This window comes from Motacilla alba, chromosome 2 (assembly GCF_015832195.1).
Source record: "Motacilla alba alba isolate MOTALB_02 chromosome 2, Motacilla_alba_V1.0_pri, whole genome shotgun sequence".
In the NCBI taxonomy this organism is placed as follows: Eukaryota; Metazoa; Chordata; class Aves; order Passeriformes; family Motacillidae; genus Motacilla; species Motacilla alba.
Window position 1 is genome coordinate 117,613,668 of NC_052017.1, and position 26,434 is coordinate 117,640,101.

The 26,434-nt window shown below is 35.9% G+C and overlaps 1 protein-coding gene across 19 annotated transcripts in view; it reads left to right on the forward strand.

The window, feature by feature from the left end:
* Positions 1-26,434, forward strand: part of CSPP1 (centrosome and spindle pole associated protein 1) — a 62,302-nt gene that overhangs the window by 2,954 nt on the left and 32,914 nt on the right. For 7 of the 19 annotated variants that reach the window (XM_038129096.1, XM_038129093.1, XM_038129094.1 and 4 more), the window contains exons 2-12: positions 1,924-2,027; positions 2,582-2,678; positions 6,798-6,898; positions 7,605-7,628; positions 10,046-10,126; positions 12,578-12,679; positions 16,083-16,528; positions 20,819-20,920; positions 21,537-21,619; positions 23,399-23,492; positions 24,452-24,509. In XM_038129096.1, coding sequence (XP_037985024.1) covers positions 1,926-2,027; positions 2,582-2,678; positions 6,798-6,898; positions 7,605-7,628; positions 10,046-10,126; positions 12,578-12,679; positions 16,083-16,528; positions 20,819-20,920; positions 21,537-21,619; positions 23,399-23,492; positions 24,452-24,509 — 1,290 coding nt within the window. In that variant the 5' untranslated portion in view covers positions 1,924-1,925. Of the gene's footprint in view, positions 1-99; positions 2,028-2,581; positions 2,679-6,797; positions 6,899-7,604; positions 7,629-10,045; positions 10,127-12,577; positions 12,680-16,082; positions 16,529-20,818; positions 20,921-21,536; positions 21,620-23,398; positions 23,493-24,451; positions 24,510-26,434 lie in introns of all 19 variants that reach the window. The other 12 variants (XM_038129100.1, XM_038129112.1, XM_038129098.1 and 9 more) reach the window with 11 other exon arrangements.

The window sequence follows — 26,434 nt, forward strand, 5'->3', positions numbered from 1 at the left end:
AGTGTATGTGTCACATTGAAGTTGTCACTCTTTTGCTTAGAATAACTAAGAAATTCTTCTTTTTTGATATAATATATTCTTTTTGCTTATCTCATAAAGTTTGCACTCATGCATATTTTAAGAAGATCAAGTCAAGTAGAAGGATGTTAAGACATAAAATGTCTAGATATTTCTAAGAAGGATTTGGCTACGCTTCCAGGGAATTGTGCTGTATTAAAGGTATGCTGAATCAACAGTGCTGTAGCATTAGTCAGCTCAGTGTTCTCCAAGGCCTGGAGTTGCCAGCTTTCTTCACACCAGTTGAATTTTCTGTGTAGTTAAACTGTAACTGTTTTGTCTTTGGTTTTTAATTTATTATGTTGCTCTTTTAAGCAATATGATAGGAATGTCGAATACTGGAATATTCACTGTGTTCCTCATGCTAGTTAGAAAATACACCGCAAAGACTCCTTTCCTTATGCCAGCTCTCAGAATAAGTTTGGTACCATTCCCATACAGTGATTTGGAAACAGTGCTGGAGTTTATAAATGCTGTTGTAAATAGAGATAGGAAATATAGATGCTACTGTCAGTGAGCTTTTGGAAAGGCTTCTCACAGTGCCTCCTACGTGTGGTAATTTTCCTCTTGATGACTGTGCAGCACTGGGTAGGTGATGAGACCAACTTCTAAATTTTTTTAGTATGACAAGTTGTTTCGCCCTTTCAGAACAGATTTTTCATTATTGTTATGTAACATAATAGGCTAAATAAAATGTACCATGCCTGGAAACTTATCCTCTTTCAGATTTCTTTTATCCTTTATCAGTGTGCAAAACTAATGAGATTAAAGATTTAGGACAAATCAGATGGGGGGATTTATTTTTGGCATTGATTGTCCTGTATTACCACAAGGAATTGTAAATGAGTTGGCCTAGTTCTGCCTCCTTTGTAACAATATTATAATTTTATATTATGAATCAAAAAAGATAAAAAGTTTAAAGGAGTACATTCTAAGGAATACATCAAGCAAATGTATTCTGTAAATTAAGTTAGCATGCAGTTACTTCACTTTATCTTATAGAATTTGTGCATTTTTTCTTTCCATTTTGCTTCTACTGAGAATTTATCCCAGTCTCTCTAGACACATTATTTTTATCTTTGCCTGTGTGTCACCTTATTATCTTTGAGGTGGTAGTTTGGGATTTTTTGTTGCTGTTATTTTTAAGTTCTTTAATCCTCTCCTGAAACTGTTTTCTAATATTCGTTTATCATTGGCCTCTTGTTTACGTCATACAATCACATAAAGATACTGAATTAGCCTCAAAAAAACCTGCTGTCTTAATTTAGATCCTGCATGTGATGGGATTTTTCAGGAACCTGCATAAGCAATCCTTTTGCTTAAGCTGCGTGGAGTGATTTGAGAGTCATAATTTTCTTAGCAATTTCGTCTCATGCCAGAATTAATTGTGTGATTTGGTCCTTATTTTGGACTGTGCGTGTATTTTGCACTTTTTGTACATTTTTCTAATGATTCCTTCATCCTTTGTCCCATGTTTACTTTTCTGTGTTTTCTGATTTTGATTTTATAGCTCACTAGGAGTAAGCTTGTGCTAGTGAGTAATGAAGGGTCATTGGTAGACTTGTAGTTAAAACAAACAACCCCCAAATACTTCAACCATGTTAGGAAAAAAAGATTAGAGTAGTATCTTCAGTCTTGTTATCTGGAGTCTTTAAATTTTCTCTCTGGTGAAACATCAAGTAGTCTCCTCCATGGATGGGTTTCCCAAGTCAGTTGTTTTGTTGACCCAGCAAATATCTTAAGGCTTGTAGTTCTGAGGGAGAAATTAGATTATTTTTAACTGCTGTCTTAAGCAACAGTAATTGAACTTTACATTTTTGAGGTTCTCATGTAAATGCCATGTTCTACATCTTTTCTGTAACCTAGAAATGATGGCGGATGATTTAGAAAAATTTATTGAAGACCAGAAGGCCAAGTTGGCACAAGATAAGGCAGAACTTGAAAATGATCCACCTTACATGGAAATGAGGGTAAGAGTATTAAAAAGCTTTCCTGAATTTAAAGACTTCTGTTGCCAAAGTTTTGACTGAAGCTTGTTTTTACTGTGCTCTTAAAACTGTATTTGTTGGTAAAGAATATATTAAAGGTTTATCTATTCAAAGTAATTCCCAGCTTGAGTACTTCATATCTTTATGTGCATTTTTAAAAACCTGCTTGCTACCAGGCATACACAGTAAGATTTGTGTTTTGCAAGTGAGAAAAGTTTTTGGCTTTTATTACCCCTTCACCCCTTCCTAGGGAAGCTGATTAGCAGGAATCTGTCCTATGCCCACTCTGGAGTGGGCATGGAAGGTACAAATATCCTCAAAATTTCTGTTCTAAAAACTATGAAATATAAAAGTCAAATAACAAAAAAAAATCTGTTCCTATCATAGCTTTCCTATTAGTAATTTTAATGTGTTAATCCAGCATTACTTTCAATCTCTCTGTTCTCCAGTGCTAATAATTACATTACTAATGTTGTTCTTTTATGTGATATTTCCTCTACTTTGTGATGCAGTAAGGCATTTTGTTTTGCTTTCAGAATAAGGAATCAGAGAAGCTTTCTGAAACTAGCAAGATGTTAATCTCCATGGCTAAAGAAAATATACCTCCAAATAGTCAACAGAACTACCCTTTAGGTACAGTATATTTTTTATTATGTGTTTTAAATTTAAGTAGCATTTAATTACCTTTAACAATTTAAGGAAGGATATTACTGCTTTCCATCATTAATCATTAGGATGATAATTGTAATTCAAGTGCATAATAAGTCTTCCAAAAGTCTAGACATTGCATGAATTTTTTTTGTAGTTAGGCTTTTTTTTTTTTTTTGGCAGGAAAATATGCCAAAAGCCGTCTCTTTATTCTTGCAAGGTAGTGCAAGAAGAATTTTAAAATACCCCAAGTTAACAAAAAAAAAAAAAAAAAAAAAAAAACCCTCAAAAAGCTTGCTTGCCAGTCCTTGATAGGTGATGTGTCCTTTCCTGTTGTATTTGGGTGGAGCAAAATCTTCGGAAGTCCATTTTTCATCTGGACTTCACTGCAAAAGAGGGCATTTCACGGAAGCAGGGCCTCTTTCTTTCAGCCTCTTAGGAGTCCTAGTCCAACTTGGCAAAGATGCACACAGTTAAACTAATTTTTCTTTTAAATAGTGTCTTTCAGGCAGTTTAAACTGTTCCTATTGCTTTTGTAGTTTTGTTACAATGTAGTTATTCCTTGTGCAAGGAAAGAACAAACTTAATTTTGATTGAAATCTTAACCAGGTGAAATAGTTAGATTTATTTTGATGAGGCTACCAGCTTAATATCTCTTTTCTTTATATATTGTAGTTTTTCTTATTTTCTCTGTGTTCTTTGTGACATTTGATTGGAAATGTGTGATAGTGTTCTTTTCTTTATTTTTCTTACTTGTCTTACCATCTCCCTTCTGTAGGCACTGCTGTTTTTTCTAGCTACACTTGTGTAGCTCAGGTTTCTCCTGAGAGCTTTAGAGCTTTTCTGTGTTCTGTTTCTTGTGGATAATTAACTCTTTTCTTTCATGTGTAGACATTTCAGGTTCGTACCTCATTAATTTTCATACTGTGCCTACTGTAATTCTGGTGTAATTCTGCAGCTTCCAGTGGGATGGAGCTTGAGCTTGTGAGTCTGTGGGTCTGAACTGGTCTTAGCTGCATAAGGAAAAACCTGGTTTTTATAGGGATGTTGTATAAATAGAACTTCCAGCCGTCAGCAAGTCAAGCTCCTCAAAGACCTTTAGAGGAAAACTTCACTTAAAAGTACTTGAAAAGATAATTGAATATTGCTTGCCTCCAGAAGTGATGATGGATAAACTTGGTTAGAGGGCAGCATTTGAATAAGTATCAATCACATATTTTTGGCATTTTAATTTGGTTCAGCAGGTTATTCCTGGTGTTGGTAATTCTTTTCTTGACTGAGGAAACATGATACAGAAAACAGAACACAATAGGTAGCATCCCACTGGCTGTGGCAGACAGTTAAGCTTTATTAATATTAATATAGTTTTATTTCTTGTTGGAGAACTATAATTGCATGTCATGTTGTGTTTGTTACTCTAAATTTGACCTAACTGTTGACACCTGAATATACTAACACAATGAAGTATTACAGATGGGAGGCATTCAGGTGATCTTAAATGGAAAGAAAAAGTCGGGGTTGTCATGTTGTGGTTTAACTCCAGCTGGCAACTGAGCACAGCCACTCACTCACTCTGCACCAGCAGAGTGGGGGGCAGAGAACTGGAAGAGTGAAAGTGAAAAAACTCATGGGCTGAAATAAAAACAGTTTAATAATTGAAAAAAGAAAGTAATGAAAAGGAAAATAACAAAGAGAAAGAAGTAGAACTCAAGAAGGAAAAGTGATGCAAATGTGAAACAATTGGTCACCACCAACTGATGCCCAGGTCATTGAGCAGCAGATCCCACCAGCCTCCCTCCTAGGCCTGCTGCTGAGTATGATGCCATATGGAATGGAATATCCCTATGCTCTGGGGTCAGCTGTCCCAGCCATGTCCCCTCCCAACTCTTTGTGGATCCCCAGCCCCCTTGCTGGTGGATGTCTTGAGAAGCAGGGAGTGTGAGTGAGCAGTAACTGAAATATCTCTGTGTTATCACCACTGCTTCCAGCACAAATCCCAAACACAGCCCCATACCAGCTACTATGAAGAAAATGACCTATCCCAGCCAAACGCAGCACATATTTTAATAATCATTTGGGTGCTGAAATGGATGGTTGCTGATATTACTGGCTTGCTCTGCTTTAAAACACTGTAATTTCCTGTGGACTAAATCAGATGGGACTTGTTCCTTGGTAGCTACAAGGTATATTTTATAGTTCTAGCAGTAATGTTGAGGCTCAGACTGAATAAAGTTGCAGTTATTTCTCAACATTACATATGTGGAAATGTTTTTGTAAAAATGCATTTAAAATCGTAACCTTTAAAAATAATCATTGTCAGTGTGATTATTTGTGGTTAATAGAATGTGAAATAGCAAATAGACACAACAAATACAGAATAAACAAAATTAAAAAAAAACAGTTAAAAAGAAGGTATATCTCTTATTCTGTCAGAAAAAAAAAAGAATTTGGAAAATGTTTGCATGAAGTTAGGTTAACTAGAGTGATTTTGCTCTGCTAGGCTCTCTCAGAGTAAGTTTTTGAAATGGGTTGTTTTCAAATATCCTTCAGATCACTACTCATAATTTCTATCTCAGTGCTTTTCTAGTGGAAAGAGTTCTTTCTAACAAAATTAATTTTAAACCACCTTTTGTTTGAACACTTCACATATTTGAATATAAACCACTGGATTCTCACTCCTTTTCTCCTTTATGTTTTGGTACTGAATGTCAGTGGCATCTGTGAAATTACTGAATGAATCTTTCCTCCAACTTGTTAGTTGCTTTTTATCTTTTTCTTTGTTGTCTAGAATTAATTCAATGGTAATTAGGCATAAAATAAAAGGCAAGAGCAAAGCTGAAACAAGCTATTTTTTCTTCTGTATTCTAGTCTGCTTTATAACCCCTTTTCTGAAGTTCGAAGTGGTACATTATTTTTTTTAATGGAACTCACACTTATCTTATGTACAAAATTAGGAGAAAAGGAACTTGCAGGTTGGAGAAGAAGCTCCTGTGCAGATTTTGGTTAATGGTTGGACTCTGCAGCCTGTTTCAGAATAGCATAGGAGATACTTAATCAGGTATTGGGTCCTTTGGTTCTGAGTATCAGGCTGACTCCTGTTTGCCACTTCTTCCCTGGCACACTGTTTCCTGGCTCATGAGGGTAGAACAAATCAGAATGTATCTGATTTGGCCAAACAAACTACCCTGCAATAAATTATGACTGATCTAAGAATAAATCTTGAATTTCCTCTCTTCCCTTTTACTCCTTGCTACTCATTTTGCATAGATCATGAGTTGTAGAAATGCTTTTAGAGAGACAATATGAAATAATAATAGTACACACACTCACTCCCAGTTGTAATCTTTATCATTAGTTGTGTGATTTTGTGGAATTCACTACTCTGTGGAGAGTGGTGAAAGTGACTGCAGAGAGGGGCTGTTGGGATAGAGGATGTTTAATACAAAGTACTTTGAAATGTATTTTGGGAACAACAAACAGCTTGCATAGCATTATATTTTATTATATTTTAAGAGTGCAGCTGTTATGAGACCTGAGCTGTTATGAGTAATCTCAGAAAAGTACTCATGTGTTTTGGGACAATTAGAAACACTGAGGTGGAAAGAAAAATTATTATTACTTTCTATCATATGGTCAGGTTCCCTCTAGTTGTGTAGGAGCTAACAAATTTTTCACGTGCTAAACAAACAGCTTGTTGCTTTCATTTGGGAAGTAAGTGTTCTATTGTGTGGTAAACACAGCTTAAAACATCAGAATAATTTAGAAGCTCACACGTCAAAGGAGATTTCTTTGGAAACATACATTGACAAAGGAAATATATACAATATTCAAATAAATTCAGCTTGTGTTGCATTTTTTTTTGTATTGGGAAGAAAAACTGAAAGGATGAGAGGAAAACTATCCAAATACAGGTCTATTTTTCTATGCTTTTCACCCAACTACTCATACAGAGAAGATTTTTTTTTCAGCTGTCATTTAATTGCTGGTCGTATGGTTAATTCTTTTTTTTTTATTGCTTGTGTCTAATAAAAATCCAGATGTAGCTTTTGCTTTGTATTGATGCAGAATAATAAACAATGATATTTAATGGCATTTAACGTTCAGGTGACTATGGCTTGAGTTTGCCTCTTGGAGAAGAATATGAACGCAAAAAGCATAAACTCAAAGAGGAACTTCGACAAGACTACCGGCGATACCTTTCTCAGGTAAAGTGTCTTGTCTGGTTGCTTGACTTTAGTGAGTCTCTTAAAATGATTCTCTCATTTAATTGAATGAAAATTAATATCTGTAGAAAAATTTGTAAGAAGGCATTCGTTATGAGCAATGGCTGATTTTGAAGACTTGAGTGAAAGTGATTTCAAAATGTTTTGTTTATGTATTTTAGGCTTCTACAGATCTCGTTGCCATGTGACTACGCATTATTTAGTACACTTCTTTCTATTTTATTTATTTGTTTTTGCTTCTTCCTTGGCTTTTTTTTTTCCTAAGAATTTAAAAGCTGTTACTTCCTGAAGTATTTATGTATTCCATGGTCTTTAATTGGGGTAAGAAGTACTTAGTGTGACTCCATTTGACAGCTTTTTTCAATTTTAGAAAGGAAAGCCTTTGATGTTCTGCTTAACATGATTTACTAAATGTCACAATAAATCTAAAATTGAAATGATATGTATGAAATGTCATCACCTTGGGAATATTCTGTAGCTGCTCCGCATGAATCAGAAAAAATAAGGAACCATATAATTTCTGTTTTATAAGTAATATTCTGTTTTATAAATATTAAATATTTACCAGTGTCTTTAGTTCTTAAAATTAATTAATGGATTTTCTTTAAGAAGGGAAGTATCTTTTATTAAGTCAAATATTTTTGACTCAAAGACTCCTTTTGAATAGTATCTTTTCCCTGATTTTTAGGGAATTTCACAGGCAAAAAGAAAGGTAGGGTGCCTTTAATATTATTTTCTTTTCTTTAAAATTAGTTGCTTTTTGCTTTGTTTGAAAACTTTCTGCTCTTGGAATTTAAAAAATCATTACGTTTATTTGTGCTTTGTGCATTTATGCATGCTGTGGCGATTAGCTGTGACTAACAGCATTGCTTGCTTTGTGCAAAATGATTACTTACATATATTGTTTTCCATTCGTAAGTTTTTAAAACACTTGTTGATTTCCTTTTCCCTATGCAGTTGCCATTGTTGCTGTCTCATGCTGGCTCTACAATAGTTTTTATTTTAGTAGACATTTGCTTCAAGGATTATCGGTTATGTAGGCAGTAAGAGTTCAGATTATTTTTTCTTGGTATACATCTTTTATAAAGCCAGAATAAAATAGTCACTTCTATAAATATTAAATATATCATTGCAACCAGAATCAGGGTTTTTTCCTTCCCTGTCTCCACTCATCAGTGGTGCTTAGGGAAGCAGTAGAGCCAGTTATTTAGCACCTACTGGCCAGAATGCAAACAAGCGTTGTGACAAAAAAATAACACATCTGGTATAATTTTTACAAGCTTTGTTTAATTAATTTTAATTTTTAAAATGTTTTTATACTTTTGTGTATCTCTAATTTTGAAATTTAATGCTGTCCATCCAAATTGTTCAGATTGAGCAACATCAGTAGAGGACCAGGAGGTAATGTGGTAGAAACACAGTCTGCTGTTTTTTTCTGGGGTTTTGAATAACATGCATATGATACAAATTTTCTATATTAGTATGCACTAGAATTCTTAAATAGCAATAGCAACTGTCTTCTTAACCTCTAACCAAAATCATCCTTGTATAATTTTTGTTTCTTGCTTAATTTAAAACTCCAGATTATTTTCGAAGTTAGACTATCATGTTAAAAATTAATGTTTCATAATTTTCACCTAAGCACCCAAATAATATAATTTTTACATTAACTTCTAGTGTCTTATTCTCAACTGGACTTCAAGGTTTATAAACTCTTTTTGTTTTTATGCTTGGTCTAGTACATGTTAGCTATATTAAGCTGGTAAGGACTGAGGAAGAACTAAGAGAGCAATCTCTAATTTCTTTTTCCCACCTAAAGAAAACTGGTGAAACTTTTAGCAGTTCTCACAGTGATAATTTTTTTTTGGTTAATAACTTGCTTAGTCTTGCTCATGTAGAAAAATGCAGCTTCCATATCAGGTTCTGATTTGGGAAAGGTGTTTATGAGATCAGAGGTAATCTCTAGAGATGTCTTCAAAATGCATGCAAAGAATTACTTAATAATGAAGATTACAATTTATTTACTTTTTCTAGTAGAAATAACTTGGTTTTCCATATAAATCTAGTTGTCTTGGTGCTTGAATATCTTTGCATGATTATTAAATTCCCTAAATCTTTTAATATCTAGTTTGAAATATCATTTATAATGATGTGGGTTTGTACCGGAGCAGGTAGAGCTCTTACTTCTTGACATTCCTCCAACCATGTAGGCCACATTGCAACATAGATAAAGGAAACAGTGTTGGTGAAATACTGCATCTCACCTTTCCCCTCTTCAGCTCCTGACGCACAAATAGATGATCTTTTAATTAATCAGATTTATGAAACATATGATTGACTGGGAATGGCCTGGGTATGCTTATAATGAAGGAGCGAGGTATGACAAATCCTCTAGACCTGGACTCTAAGAACCTGCATCAGCGCTGGTGTTTGGTTTGAAGAGCTGGTGCTTTGACTTGCTGCACAGCCCAGGTCCCAAGCTGTGGCCCAGGGATCTCTGTGGAGCAACAACATACTGGTTTTGATGGGAAGTTTTGCTCTGAAAGTGGCTGATGGTCCATAAGGAATGACAAGATTTGGTGGTGGGTCATTATCCTGGAAAATTTGGGTACTGCTGGTCTGGAAAACACTGTTGAGATAGAGGTGTGCTACTGTTAGCATGAATTCCATCTGTCAAAATAAAAGGTAGACATATGTTTTCTGCTGTTAGAAAAAGCAATTTTTTATCTTGAGTAAGGAAGTGTCTTGGAAGATTCCTTTTATTTTTGTACAGACGGTTATGCTTGTGCTACAGAAGAACTGAGTGGGGTTTCTTTGAGTAAAAATAGGATTTTTTTAATATAGAGACTAACTTACATAATACTGGAAATAGTTTAACATGGGAGAAGTGACAAACACTTTCAAACTCAAGCTTAAAACTTGACAAAGACATTTACTTCCTGCATTCCATGACTTCACTTCATTTATGTGTTTCAAGAACATTTTCAGAATGTGAACGCTGTCTTCAGCCTTTATTTCATCAAATTGCTCAAATTACTTTAGAAAATATAATATCTAACAACTCTTTAATGAGTAAGATTTGGTATTTTAAAATGTATTGAATGTTTTTATATTTTTTGTTTAACGTAGAAAAATTATCTGTCTACTGATGAAGTAGATCCACATACTCAGGGATTATCTCTTCCTATTGATGAGCGAAGATCTGCCAAGGTAAATATATGAAGGAAATTAATTAAATGGAGTATAAATTGAAAATGTACCTGGGTATTGAAACTATTCCAGAAAAAATATTTCCACTTAAACTTTTTTATTTGGTTGGCTTTTTTCTTTTTTTCCTTACACAAGTGGATGTTTTTGGAGGTGGTAGTTAGTAATAATTCTCAGAAAAGTCTGTTCTTTTAATTTTTGAAAAAAAATTTAATCTTAGGTTACCTGTATTCGTAAGTTTTAAATATTTGGTTTTTATTATGTAGATACAATTCTATACCAATACTAGTTTGAGGTTTGCTACCTCTGATCCACACTTTTAGAGCACTTGATCTGTTCAAAACCTCTTGTGGTTGCTCTTGGGTTTTGTTCAGCAATCACTAATGGTCTGATTTCCTGCCCTCACACTGTTTTCCTTATAGTCCCAGTTTCTTTCTTGTGTTTGCTTGTAAATTGATCCATGAGGTTGAATCAGCAGAAACATTGTAATTTATCAACAATTTATTGATATTTTCTTCTGACAAATACTACTGTTGGGTTGTTAAGATTGGTCATAGCACAGCAGAGATTCAAGGCAATAAGGTAACCTGTGTTGCTGGAGGAGGAGCAGACATTTGCAGTCTTGGAGGTTTTATTGGTTTTTGAATTTATTTTAACCTTTGATGTCTTAAAGTTGCACTGTTGGTCAGTGTTTGGGGTTATGCTGTCGCTGCAATCTGGTGCAAGACTTCTGCTGTGGCATGGGTTGGCCTTGCCCTTGTGCTTAAACTTTCTGCCCCTCTGGTGCTCTTGGTTTGGCTGTAGGAGGAGCCAGGTCAGAGCTCAAAGTAAAAATTACTTTTATGAAAAAGCCCTAAACTCCAAGTTATACAAATGTAAAAAGGAGGCAGCAAGAATGAAACACCCAGGAAAGGGGAAAGGACACCTCGGGGGCAGCATGCACGGGTACTGAGTTTATATTAGCTTCAGGTTCTCATGAACTTTGTATTAACCCTTGCAAATATGTGTGCTGAAACAGTGAAAAAGAAAGTACATTTGATTAATTCTGTGGAAATTAAATATGTATTTGTACTGGAAATATGTCTTACCATTGATGGGCTTGTATCATATCATCTCTGTGCAGGTGTGTTAAATCCTTTTTAGCCATCTATTTGCTGCTCTTGCAGAACCTAAAAGCTGCCAGGAGATGTCACACTGTGCCCTGTTAATCAGTTGGCCTCTGGGCAGAATATTGAGAGGTTAATATTTGCATATTGGTTTGCTTTATTAGGTCAAATGTGCAGTCACATAGCATATTGAATTTTATGCTGAGTGTTTTGCCATCTGTTAAAGACTGCAGCTTTCATGGCTGTCTGCATGCTTTATATTGTCGCTGTTAGAAAAACTATAGAAAACTTTTTTTTTTCTTGGAAAAAAACCCCAAGAATTAAACAGTTTTGGAGAAGATTAGTCTAATCTGCAAAACTTCTAGTAACCTGGTATTTATGTGGTGATTGAGATATAGATTATTTTTGTTTGAAATTTGTTCATGAGAAAGTTAATTTATGTGTGATGCTCAGATCTTATAAATATTTCTCTTTATTATTGGAAAATGCTGCAGTGGAAAAGAGCCTCATTAATAATACTGTAGCATAATTCTCTTATTTTTCTTTATATGATAGTTGGAATGAGGTAGTATAAGAGACACCCCATGCTCTAAACAGGGAAATCAAGAAATAATACAAATTAGAATTTGCTTTACATGTAGACTTTTGTATTTCATATTATATTATCAGGCTGTTGAGGTACAATTCGTGTACATTTTTATACCTGAGAAAGTTGATTATAAATGTTATCACGTTGCAAAAGCACTTAGGACAACAAGCACAGATCCTGTTTTTCTTGATTTTCCTTGCATTCTTCACACTTTTGACTTTTTGCATTCTGTTTAACTGCTTGTTTGAATTTGGCAGTTCAAATTGTAATTGATACATCTTGTCTACACTTGTATTTGTTGTCCTGTTTTAATTGTGAGGAGGGCAAGTCACAACTAACCTTAACACAAAGAAAGACATTGTGTGTTTGAAACTCAGCTGTAAATACATTCAATTGGAAATTATAAGGTGATTCCTTATTGTTGGAGTGAGGCTTTGGTAAATTTAGAAATAGGCTTAGCAGGACGAAACCTACCTGGTTTTAAAGATGAACCTTGATTCACAGTAGTGTGTCTGGGAATTAGACTTTGTGCCCAAGAGACTTCTACTTACAGAATTCAGATTAAGAGAAAGTGCTATGCTAAGAGAAAATGAACTAAAACCTCAAAGTAATTAAAGCATTTCTTGTACATCTCAAAGAATGTGAAGGGCGGGGGGGGCAAACACACAGTTTGCATTTATTCATTTGGTACTGCAGTTCTATGAGGTTAAAAGCTACTAAAATACAAAATTATGATGCCCTTTTCAATGCCTATTTTAGGAGAGATTACGACTTGAAAGAAACAAGGAGTACAATCAATATCTCAGGGATAAAGAAGAATGGAATGAAAGGCTAAGGAAATTAGGGAAGAAAAACAGAGAGGTAATACAATTTTATAGTCTTATCATTGACTCAGATGTACAAAGTAAGACAAAATATGCAAATAATGTTGTTCAATTAGGCTGCACTTTTATTAATGCATCTAAGCAAGTCCTGGTTACAACTCACATGGTGCAGTTTCTGGTTCCTGCTTACATCATGTCTGTCTGGTAGAAGGATGCTTTCATTGTTCTGTGTGTCTGAAGCAAATCCCTGGGTTGTTTTTGATGATAAAGTGATATCCAACAAAGCTATCTACTTGAACAAAATACTGAACTCCACGTAGTGTTTTTTAGCTTTTGTTTGTAGATGCTTTTTTCCTCTGTCATGTAGAAAGCCGGGCAAGAGTAGCAGCCATACAGAATATGGAGCTGTACATTTGTGAATAAAAATCAAGAAGTCTTTACTGCTGAAAGTGAGCTAGACATCGTCTAGTCCAGTTCTGAGCTGAGGCCTTTGATTTGTATGGCAGTAAGCAACTAGGAGTGCACACACACACACATGTGCGCACACACACACACACACACACACACACAAACACCTCTGTTGGAAGGGGGAGAAAATCAGAAGAGTAAAAGTGAGAATGAGTGTAGGTTGAGTTAAAGACAGTTTAATAGATAAATTAAAAGCTGCTCACACAAGCAAAGCAAAGCAAACCAAGGAATTCATTCACTTCCCCTGGGCAGTAAGGTGTTCAGCCATCCTCAGGAGAGCTGAGCTCTGTCACATGTAACTGTGACTTGGCAAGACAAATGCCATACTCAGAATGTCCTCCTTCCTTTATGTTGAGCATGACACCCTATGGAGTGGAATATCCCTCTGGTCAGTTGGGATCATCTATCCTGGTTGTGTCCCTTCCCAGCTTCCCATATACCAGCCTCCTTGCAGTGTAAGAAGCAGAAAAGCCTTTGACGCTGTGTTAGTGCTATTCAGTGGGAAGTAAATTATCCCTGTCTTTTCAACACTGTTTTCAGCACAAATCTAAAGCATAGATACATACAAGCTACTATGAAGAAATTCGTCCCAACCAAAACTAATGCAACAGCCAGTGGGATTTATAGGTCTGATTAGCATTGTTGTGATACTCTTTGTTTTAGTGATCTCGAAGCAATATATTGATCTGTAAAATCTTCTTAACTTTAAAATTTTGTCTAGAATAGGTACATTTCCTTTTTAAAATATTTTTGCCTCAGTTTATTGATGGACTGTAATAGTTTGGGACTCTCATCTAGTGAAAGTTTTTAGAAGATGTAGAAGAAAGGTTTAAGAAGTCCTTCCACTTCTTTTTAATGTGAAAATTCTGAAGTGTACAGTAGTGTGTAAGCTAGGTCATTCTATAAAAGACCTTGCATTTGTACCCAAAACAGCTGGAAGTTTATTGTCTTCCTTACAACAGTTGGCAAGTGCAAATTCCCCTGTATTTGTAATTCCTGTCTAGAAGAATGTTTCTTGTCTATCTCTGGAAAGATTGTTTTCTCATGAGAAACATCTTTTCCTTCAAGTACACTTGAGTTTCATATAGTTGACTACTATTTTAATTTTTGAAGGCATCTATAAGGCAGCATTCAGGTTTCATTCAGATGTTGGAATTCAATATTTCATTCTTACTTCCTTCTTCAAGGTTTGAAGTGCTACACAGCAGTGATCCCTAGGAAACATTGGCAAAAGTGTAGCTTATTTTTGTGCAACTGAGTCTAAAAATCTCTAAAATTTTTCTACATGTTTGGGCACTTATGTTTCCTAAGCTGACTTACCTAATGAAATCTATTTAGGGACTCAAGGGTTTTTCCTTTTGCTTTATTTGTTATCCACTTGGACCTTTAAGTTGCATTTTTATTATTCGGGTGTAGAAATGATTTTACTATCAGAAAAGAACAAACAGAAAAAAAAAAGTGGTCAGTATTTGTTTGGGTTATGTCATCTCTGAGGGGTATTTGACTTGAAATGAGAGTCAAATTATATATGTCATGTCCAAAATTTGATCCAACAGTTTAGATAGTCATAGGATAAATCCTGCTCTGAGTAGTTTAGATTAGGTTGGTCAGGCTTTATTTGGTGGAGTTCTGAAAGGATGGAGAATCCACAGTCCTCTGGGCAACCCATTCCACTGCTTTAACTGCTTCATCTGAACTTCTGTCGCTCTGTATCCCATTGGAATTTTCCTTTGCTGCAACTGTGGCTGTTGGTTCTTTGAAAACCATGAATACTGGTATCTCTGTAACCACCTTTTACACAGGGACTGTAATTACTAGTTCCTCCACACCCTCCTGAATCTTTTTCCAGGCTGAATAAACCCAACTCTGTCAGCTTCTCCTTTAATAGCTCAAATACCTCAACCATCTCAGTAGCCACCCTCTGCGCTTTCTCCAGGTCATCAGTATCTGTGGGAAGAGGGGGCAGAGACTGGGCACACTACACCAGAACCTAAATACTAGATAAATACTGAGCAGAGAAGGATCACTTGCCTTGACCTGCACAGATACTGCTGCCCAGGGTGTGGTTGGCAGTCATCACTGCAAGCGTGCTCTGCTGCCTCATGTTCAGTTCCTTGCCCACGACTAACCCAGGCCTTTTCCTGCAGAGCTGCTCTCTAGGTGCTCAGTGCCCAGCCTGTCCTGGTGCATGGCGCTGCTCTGTCTCAGATGCAGAGGTTTGCCTTGGCATTTGTTGATTTTCATGAGCTTTTTGTCAGCATGTTTCTCCAGTTTGTCAAGACCCTTCTGAGTGGCAGCCATATCCTCTAGTGTATTGATCCTTCTTCCCAGTTTGGTGTCATTTACATCCTTAATTTATTTTTCATTAAATATTGTAAAGGAGGATTTACTGTTGTCTTTATTCTATACCGGAAAGATTAGATCAAAGATTAGTACAGGGTTTATGCAAAACCATTGTTTTTGTAAGGACTGTGTATTGAACACAGTCCAGAGTGTCATGGGGTTGTTTTTTATCTGCTTAACTATCCTTTCTCATAATGACATTTCCTGAGGAGCAGAAAGTAGATTAAGAAATGCTCAGGTTAAAAGGCTGTGCATGTAGGTAAGAAGTATTACAGACTTGCCTGAATCTGGATAGAATTAAGATACCTAGTCTCTTGATGAAGTACAGTTTGAAGTGTTTTTTTGGTTCTTTGCACCTCAAAAACTGAAGGTCAGATTGGAGTTTATAAAAGACCTGTCCAGTATTGATAGCCATTCTTCTGAAAGATGTTAGATAAAAGGAAGACTACAGATTTTTTCCCCAAGAAAAATGAATAAGACCCTAGCTTTTAAGCACTTCTTGAAGTATTTCCCTTGCTCATCTCTTGCCTTTCTTATTGTTTTGGTTTTATTTGAAGAAATACAAAACTAAGATTTTATTCAATGTGATTTGTTTATATTCAACTCTCAATATTGTTTCCATTAAACAGAATGAGATGCACAGGAATAAAACACCTATTGCTGTTGCCATGCTCCAGCCAGAATTACATACAGAAGTCCAGCCCTGTAATACAGGTGCAGAACCTCCCAAGAAGGATGCTTTTACTTCCACAGAAGGTTGTGAAGAGCTGCTAAATAAGAGATGGCTGGAGGAAGACAGGTACCACAGGTTAGATGATGAGGTTGAATTGAGAAGTCGGCTATTAAATAAAAGATTTGATGAGGATTTGGATGTTTCCAATCAAAGACATCATGGATTTGCTAGCCAATCTGTAATTCCTACTAGGAAGTATCACAGAATTGATGAAGATGGTGATTTTGGTAGAAGATACTACAGAGTGGACTATGATCCTGAGACAAATGCAGAAATGGACCCTAGATTTAGATCTGAAAGCATCTATGACAGAAAAACTCCCCGGGGTTTTTATGCTGAAAGGTATTCTTAATTCTGTTTTCTCCTTTGTTTCTGTAGTGCTTGCTGATGGCCGTGGTTTACTCTCTTTAAATATTAGGGAAGATTCCCATGTGAGAGCAGGATTGTTGAACTTTTGTACTTACAAAAAGGACCTTAGCAATAACCTTTTGAAAAAGTGTTGAAGAATTGGATCAGTCCCCAAGACTATACATACATTAAGAGGCATTTTATATTTCACAACAAACAAAGGATACTACAGAAATTACCCCAGAAGCAGCAGTCCACAATTCATTTTTATGAAGAGTGGTTTGCCAGAAAACGTATTTGAGATCAAACGCTTGCACTAAGAACCCAATGCTACCTCTGTTTCCTTAGTCTGCAATAGTTACAGCAAATCAGTGTTCAGTTCAGATTCCAAAACTGGTTTGAGCTTCAATTTTTGGTACATGTGGCTATACGTATAAAATAAATGTAAAAGTCTGCTTTTTAAAAATACTCTTTTTTAATCCATGCCTTGCTAAATTACATGGTTTAAACATCTGTGTAGTTGAACCAAATCCTGATGGTTTTAATAGGTGCTAATCTCTGTAAGAACTACACAGTTTGAAAAAGCATTTACAAAAGCCTAAACCAAACAAAAGAGGGTGTCTTATATAAATCATTCAGGGAGAAAACTGATACTATGTACTGTTCGGTATTAAATAGTCTTTGCTGTGTTAACTGATACATCAGTTGGGTTACTTTGACATAAATTGTTAATCTTTCTCTTCTAGCTTACTCATTCAAAAGAAAAAAAAAAAAGTATAGCCTTCCTAGTCATCCAGGGTTTGACGTTCTGGCCACCTTTAGGTATTCCATTGCAAGAACTGGTTGCTTTCAAAACTAGATGGCTTGTGGTGTGAAACAGCACCAATCTTGAAATTTGTTTATACAGCTAAACAAAGCAGTAAATTTATTTTCAGCAGTAAATAAATTTTCAAATGACATTTTAAAAGTGTTATTTTGTTCCCTTTCCAGGTCTTGGGAACATGAATGTTGTAGTTATTTGTGTTTGTGTTAAGCCTGTTGCCAGAATTATTTTCCTGCGATTGCTTCAGTGAAGGAACAACCAGTGTTATGCCTTTGCAAGGCAAAATAAACACTTTCTTTTTTTAGAATTAACACTTCTAGGAAAACAAAGGCAAATTGTACCACTCTCAACAGTGTTGAATATTGCTATTATGTTTTGTTGTTACTTGCTGGTGGATGGGTTAAATGATCTTTTGAGTCATTGTTTACAGGGATAATTTTCTGGATAGTATGCAAATTAATAACTGGGGGGAGGGGAAATGCTCTTCTACTAGAAAAGCGTTTTCTGAATTCAATAAACTCCTACTTCTTTTCCAGTTTCAAATGCCAAGACAGTTTGAATAATTTTTCTCCAAGAATAGTTCTTGATATTCTTTCTCAGCCTTTAAAAAAAGTAATCGTAAAGGAAGTAAGTCTGTGGAAAAAATGAAATGTCTGGAAGTAGTTGGGAGAGGCAGATTCTAATAAATGTGTAATTACTAAGTTTCAGACTGTGTGTTCTGGTGTGCTTGTAAAAAGCATGTATTTATTCATTCAATGTTTCTGAAAAAGGCTAGCAAATGGAAACAGTGGTTACATAGACAAGAAGAACAAGATTGCCTGTTTTCTGCTGAGATTCAGAGAAGAGACTGCAAAATTCAAAATTTGTTCCATTCTGTAGTGTATTACTGGTAAAAATGAGCAAATGAGGTTTTAGGATAGAGTGGACTTGTCCTATAGCTTTTCAGAAAGAAAGATAATTAGAAGCTTAACTTGGTGTCTAACAAAGACAATCAAAATATTTTTGAAACTAACAGCAGTATTTAATACCATGTTAGTTAATACTCACAAAGATGATGTCCTCTTTTTATTAGGCAGCTGTTTGCCACTGTCTAATGCAGTTGGACACAGAGTCTATTATTTAAATAAAAGTAACCATTTGATAATGTTTTAGGGTTTAATTTGTTTCATAAAGAATTTATACAGAACTATATAAATAAAATATTAGCAAGTATGGTGTTTGAACTAACAGTAGACATCATGTTGGATATTAGTAAACTAGTTTTTAGTTATTCCAGAAATCTTGGATGGTGCTTATAAATACCAGTGACTGATATATCACCAGGCAGTCCATGAGTTATTTGGAGAGACCTCTGAAACTGCTTTATCTCAAATTTTCTTTTAAAAGAAAGAGTAGAGAGTCTTTCTTTTAATAGAGAAGAGAGTCTTATCTTTGCTGTTGGCAGACTTGGTGCATCTTCTTAAAAGAAGCTGCTGGACCATTGCCTGAATTTCCTGAACAAGATTATTTGGGGTTTTTTGTGTCTATTTTCTACTAATTAATTATAATTGAAAATTAATTTTCAGTATTTCTTTATTAAATGTGTTTTTTAATCTAGTACTTTCTTCTCCTTTGAAAGGAGCTCCACTTAACCTCCTATGAAGTAAATTCAGTCTCTTCAAGGAGGAACTTCTTTCTCGGTGACAGCTCTGCTTCTGAGTTAGAGTTAGATGAGTAGAGTTAGCAATTTTTTTCTACATTTCAGGCTAAGTCAACTTTTCCCAAACACACTTATGGATACTAAATTCAAAAGGAGGCATATTTTTATTTGCTCTACTGAATTTCTTAGGTTTTTATATCAGGTTTATTAGTTTGGAGAGGCAGATGTTCATAACAGGACTTTTCAGAAGGGTTTTTGTTTTGATGGAGGCACAAGGTCTGTGGCATATTTCAACAAACAGAAATAGTGACTGGGAAGTGAGAAGAATTGCAAAATGTTTTAGTTCTTAGGAGTGGAATGCTTTAGTCCATCCCCAGCTGTCAGGTCTGTCCTGTAAACAGGAGGCAGCAGCTTCTTGATTGAATTGGCCAACACGTCTGGGCCTGCCCTGCTAAGCTGGCTACGTTTTACAAAAAAAAGGTTGCCTCTTAAATTCCAAGGTTTGTTTTTTTGCTTCCTTCCTACATCCTTCCATTATACTTGAGACTTGGCTTTCTATTTCCTGGCTGTGTTTCAGTCTTATGTGACCAGCCTTGTAAGGAGTAGATTGATTATTGTCATAAACATGAACTTGATTGTGAAACATCATTTTATGCCAAGAGAGTAAATGTTCTTTCATGTTGTTCTGGTGTTGTTAAGATGCCACATCAATGTTTAATAATCTGCTTGCATCCTTTTGCCTTTGATTATTGGCTTCTGTTTAAATTAGAGATTGACAGACCTGTGGGTCTTTTTATGTAAAAGAATGAGGTTTTTCCCATGCTTACCTAGGTGGTTTCTTTTTTTTTTTTTTTGTGTGTGGTTTTTTTTTGTTGTTGTTGTTGTTTTGGTGGTTTTTTGCATTTTTTTGCTTGGTTTTTTTTTGGGTTTTTTTTGTTTGTTTGTTTTTTGATTGTTTGGTGGGTGTTTTTTGGGGTTTTTTTTTTGTTTTGTTTTTTTATTTTGTGTGTGTGTAATAGGAAGTCCATGGCTCTGTCCAGCTCTGGAAAAAGTATAACTTTGATAGCCTTTGTTGAGTACTTTGTTTTTCATTGAGTACCTATTTTTGCCCTATTTTGTCATGATAACTTGAAGTCCTCGTTACAGAGATGTTATTTTGCAAGTCAAGAAAAGTTTATAAATTCTCCTATCCCAGATCTTTTCAGGAAAAGCTCTCTTGTGTTTATACAATGTTTGGCATCTCTGAGCTTACTTGAAGTTTCAATCATATGATTTCACTTCTTATGTAGATGACTCAGATTTTAGCTCCTGAATTTTTGGATTCACGGTGTTGCCAGTCTTTTACCCTGAACAAAAGTCATCTCACCCTTTAAAAGTCTGTCAGGTGTGTAGTGAAGTGTAGATTGTCATGGAAGAAGCTTTTCATATCTGAATTGGCTGTTTCACCAGACTTGCCCAATAGCTGTGTGCCAAAACCTGTTGAAGACTTTGCTGACTCCTGGGGATTAAGAGCAGCAAGATCTGTTTCAGTTAATGTGGTGTGAGTGTCAAAAGCCCTTTAGCTCTCAAAACTCTTAACCAGGCTCATTAGATAAGGGCTGCAGGAAAGTAGACTCGGGAATTCACATTCCAGACAGAGAGCTGCCCTGACAGTGCTCGCAAAGTGAATTATTTCTAGAATATTTTGTGATATTTTCAGGACTGGTTCTGCTGTCCAGTGTGCATTCAGGCAGCAAATGCATTTGCACAAAACTGCTGAATCTTCCATTTCAGATTGGCTGTTTCTAGGCAAGCATAGCTGAGTATTTTCTATTTCTTTAAGGCCCTATCTGAATGGAATGGTAAGAGATGTACCTGCAGATTATGAAGATGAATTAAAGGAGAGAGCACGTGTGCGGCCGTTCTCAAGAACTGGAGATTCTAGGTGTGGTATATCATGTACTTTTCTGATAATTGCACTACAAAATCATGGGGAGACTAAATAGTGACTTTGAATTGCAAAACATTGTCTAAAATGCCTGTTAGTTTTTCCTGCAGCTAGAATATGGTATAAGACATGTTTCCTCTGAAAATGGCCATTGAAGCTTGCATGCCAGTTTTCTTTTTGAGTTAATAGAGCACCTATTCTCCAACTGATGACTTTTATTGAGTCAAATACTGTGGAATCCTGTTTTCATAGTAGTTTTAAAATGCATTTTCTTCCTCTTGTCTTGTTTTTGCACATCCTGAAATGATCTAAGTGGGTGAGGCAGAAGTAGAGCACTTGTAAAGTCCTTACATAAACTCTTGACTGGCACCATTCAGTCTGTCAGCATGGGTGAAGTGCTCAACTGAGTCAGTTTTTCTGATGGCTTCAGAAACCACAGGCAAATGGGAATTGTGAGACATGCCTTTTTGCCAATTGTAGAAAACTGTTTGCCACAACTGTGTCACATAGTGATACAAACTATAGTGTGTCACATAGTGATGTCATGGTTCCCACAGACTGTGTAGGAAATTGTTGAGTTTGATCACTCCATTTTGTTTTTTGTCGTTGCCAGAAATCAGATACAGATTAGTTCTTCAGCTAGTGAACAGGCCAAGTCTGCAGGCGAAAGGCGATATGCAACAGGCCTTGTTCTCGGTATGTATAAAAACCCCACTAATAACACCGAGTTAGATTTTCTTTGCATATGTTATTTCTCCATGTGAATAGTTAAAAACTAGAAAAAAGAGCATTTGTTTTTCCTAGTTGTCTCCAAGACCGGTAAATAAGTGTTATATTTACATAGAGAAACTAAAGCAAAACGTATTCCTTTTCCCCCTTAATTTAACTTATTCATTTTTGACTTATTAATTTTGAAGCACCCAAGTTTCTTCTTAGATTTCATTAACATTTTAAGGCCCAGATAAGTGAATAAATTATTTTTACAAAATGAAGTATAGGAGAAATCTTAACTTCTGTATTGTTAAAGACACAGCTTTACAGTGAATTTTAATTGCAGAAATATGAAAAATACTGTTATCTGTTATCTCTCCTGTAGCCAGAAAATTTAGCAGGAAACACTAGTATTGATTGTAATAGAGAGAAATACTGGTGAAGACCTAGCATTCTTAGCTGAATTCAGGAAACTATAAGGCAAGAATAAAAGAACTCTAGTAGTTCTTTGGATGGGAGCTTTTGAAGGCAGGCTAGCTTTGAATAATGCAAAATAGATTAACAGTTGTCAGAATAATTTCCGTTAATTTTTTCATTTGAATTTACCTGATCTTCAAAGTTTTGTGTAGCAGGTCAGTTTTTTGGAACTGTTTAAAAGGCAGCATTAAACCAGTGGTGTCATAGGGATCACTCTCTGATCTGCCCAGTCATCTCATTTGAAGTAACTTGAGGACACAGAGGTGTGAAATTGTACTCCTAGGAGTCCTGGTTAGAAGAGTATTGTAAACTATGTTGTGTAAAGATTAAGTAAATTAAAACTGGAATTTTTTGAAAATGGGAAGTGATTTCAGACTCCCCCAAACTCACAAACCGTGAGGTTATCTTGCACATTCTGGCCACTTTGTAGTCTCAACACAACAGGGACTACAAATCACAAATTTGATTTTTAAATTTAAGAAAGTCAGTCATGCATCAGGTTTTGTTGCTGTTGGTTATTTGGCTTGTTTTAGTTTCTTTCCAGCTTGCTTCTCTTTATTATTCAGGCCTACTTCATCAGAAGTCCAGCCAGGTTGTGTACAGAGTATGTTAAGAGTCTTTGTGCCTGATAGTCTTACAATGCAGAAGGGGCTGCTGATGTTTTCTGGGGTTTGTTTTTAAAATAATAGAAGACCTCTGCGCTTATTGTGGAGGAACCACCACAAACTAAAAGTTTTTTGTGTTCCTTAAAATCTACGTGAGCTGTTATCACTATTTCCTTTTACTTACATACGTCTGTTGGTACTTTGCTAATTCTTAGTAGTCACAGGAACCATCCTAAAAGTGGAGCAATTTACTTTCCTCCCCATGGGTTTGACTCCCTTCAGTTTTAATGTTCAGTTTTATGCAGAGCAGTGCCTCATAATTTTGGAGTACTATAGTGTATCTTCCTTAGGTGAACATTAGATAAAAAAAAATTAAGTTACTTTTTTTAGTTGCTGTTGTACCGAATAGCTTTGAAATTGATAGCTTCCTGACTATACCAAACCAGGAAAATAATAGTGAAAATAATAATGAAAATTTTAGTAGTTTCCGTCATTATACTCCAAACAAATTGTCTATTAAAACTAGATATCTTTTTTTTTTTTTTTTTGGTCAGTAGAGATACAGTGTTTGTACAGTCTGCTGTGTTCCAGTTTCTAAATTGACTGAAATGCAATGTTTTTGTCCAGTACCTTTTGTGTACTTTGTGGAACATTTACACAAATGTGTGGTCATTTCCATTAGGTGGTCAGGACCGAGAACTGCTTCAAAGGAGAAAGGAGAAATACAGACGGGAACTAATGGAACAGATGGCTGAGCAACAGCGGAATAAGAGACGGTAATGGCAAGTTACTATCTTTTTAAAAGATAATGGCTGAAATTTAAAGGCATTCCATTAATTCAGTGTGGTAAGAAGCAATTCATAACTAAGGGATTCCAGGCAGCTGAGTAATATTGCATTTAATTAAACTCGTTGTCATGAGAGCTTTAGTTTTTAATGAACATATTCACAGGCTTTCAGCAGAATGAAGAAAACCCAGATACTTCTTCATTTTTACAACTGATTTTTTAGTTTCTTAAGGGTAAAGAAGCTTTAACTAAAGTTATCTTTTTTGCTGGTACAGGATTTCCTATGTAGTTGGCAAAGTTGAAAATTATTTTGTTTTTGCCCTCCAATTTTGGAAAGTAACCTTTCATTTTTAAAGCATTTGATCATCTAGCTTCTGCAGAATAATAAAATATTAATTCTTCTTTACCTATTAGTCACTATATACTGAATTGTAGTCTGGATACATAAAAACAAACAGCAATATTAGAGAAGGGATAAGGAATTAAAAATTGGTTACTATTGACAGCTTCATTGTGACAAAAATTGTACATGTAGAACAAGCCTGAGCCCAGAAATTTCAAAACAGTATTTATTGCTGCACTCTTAAATCATTGATTTGAATGTGTTTAATATTCACTTCTTGAATGTGAATAAAGAGAAATTTTTTCAGAATGTCCTGAAAAACTGTAGTAAAAAAGAATTGTGGCGAATTCTCCTTTTATGGTAGTTGGATTTTTACTAGGTGAAATGGGTGATAGCCAGATACTTCTTGGGAGTTCTCTGTATTTACAAATATTATATAATTTCCTTCCCTGATTGCAGAAGAATTCAAGTGGAATCATTGTCTTCTGTTTTCCTGTATTTTTAGAGTTCTTTTAACTACAGAGTTTTGAATTTGTGCTTTGAAAGAATTAATATGGTAGTTATTGCTTTCTGATTTGATTCTTTTTCTAACAAAAACAAAACAGTGAGAAGGAACTTGATCTCTCAGTTGCTGCCTCTGGAGCTCAAGACCCAGAAAAGCAGGTAAGAAATTTAGATTTTCTTTAATCTATATAGCCTATTCTTTTTTCTCTCACATGCATACTGTGGTTGCTTACTCACAAAACTCTGCGGAGTTTCTATAAAATGATAAAAGTTGGGCTATTTAATAGGGCATCAGTGTACCACAAAATTGAAGCCCAGGGTGATGAGGCTGTGTCATGGTTTAACCCCAGCCAGCAGCCAAGCCTCACAAGCAGCTGCTTGCTCACTTCCCCACCAGTGGGATCAGGGAAAGAAAGAATAGGAAGGGTAACAGCTGGAAAACTCAAGGATTGAGATGAAGACAGTTTAACAGGGAAAGCAAAAGCTGCACACACCAGCAAAACTAAACAAAGAATTAATTCTGAGCTACCCATGGACAGGCAGGTGTTCAGCCATCACATGGAAAGACAAACCATCCCTCCAAACATCCTTCCCTTCCTCCTTCTTCCCCTGACTTTTTGTACTGAGTATGATGTCCTATGGTCTGGAATATCCCTTTAGTCAGTTGGGGTTGCCTGTCCCAGCTGTGTCTCCTCCCAGCCTCCCAGCCACACCCAGGCTCCTCAGCAGTGTGGCAGCAGAAAAAGCAGAAAAGGCCTTGGCTCTGTGGAAGCGCTGCTCAGCAATGAAAGGAACCACCTCAATATTATCAACCCTGTGTTCAGCACAAATACAAAACACAGCCCCACATCCCGTCCCCTTCACTGTGGAGAAAATTAACTCTTCTCCAGTCAAAAGCAGCACAGGCTGTCAGTCATTAAACTTTCAGCATCAGAGGAAAATATGTTCATGGAAATTATTGAGCATTTTCTTTTGCTGTGTCCAAATAGAAATTTGTACCAACAGTGGGTATCATGGACTAAATTACTTAGTGTCCAGTGGTAGCCTCTTAAATGCACACAGTAGTGACCTTTCTTTAGGAGTGCAAAGTATGCTGCAGAAAGCTTTCTCTCCATTAAAAAAGAGGTTGTTTTGCAGATGAATGGATCTCATTCCAACAGTTTTTAATTTAAAATTTGTAATTTTTTTAAAGTGATTCAATATAGTGTTTAGGATTACAAGCATTTTTACAGGATTTTGTAAAAAACAAGTTGTTTGGTATTGTGTTGTTTGTAAGACTTAATGCAGAGTTACTACTGTCTCCACTTCCTTAGTAAGGTGATGATTACATGAAGAATTTTGATTAGCATGCATCCAGGAGTAGGTTGTCAGCACTAGTAACATTATTAGGAAACTGATAGTCTTGCAGAGACTGACAGAACTTGTGTGATTTGCATGTACTTGCTATGTGCCCAAAGCCATTGCAGGTTGGGTATGGTGGAGATGTGCTGTTTAGCATGTAGGGTGGTAACTTTCAAGCAAGAATACTGGTTATTAAGTTAACTGGTTGCTGGTTTAAATTATCACCAGTGCTCTTTTTGAGGAATGCTTTGACACAGATTGAAACTTGTGCCGTTTTTGGAGGGTTCAGTAGAGGGGAAAGAAGGTTCTTTTTGCTAGAAAATGAAGGTGGATGAATAGCTAGCTGTAAGATGCTATTAGTCAGACCTTGTGGGTCCCTTCCAACTCTGGACATTCTGTGAAACAAGTTCTTTCTCTCTGTTAAACTTGGGAGACGGGAGATTGAAAATGCACACAGACAAGCAATGAAGCTGAATCAAAATTCTTACTCCTAAGTGGGGAGGAAAAACACCTGTCTGGTTGCATGTTCCTGCCTTCACTGCATAAAGTATCTGTCATGCTTGTTTGGTCCCCATTTCAAACTCATTCAGCTCGGTTATCTGGCAAAAATCTGAATCTTTTTTACTGTTTTAGTTGGTATAGAGGGGTCAGCTGGCTGATCAGGGATTCACACGGTGAAAGGGAGAGGAATAGAGGGTACAGCTGAGAGGCGGGCAGGGGAGGAGGCAGCGCTGAGCAGAGGA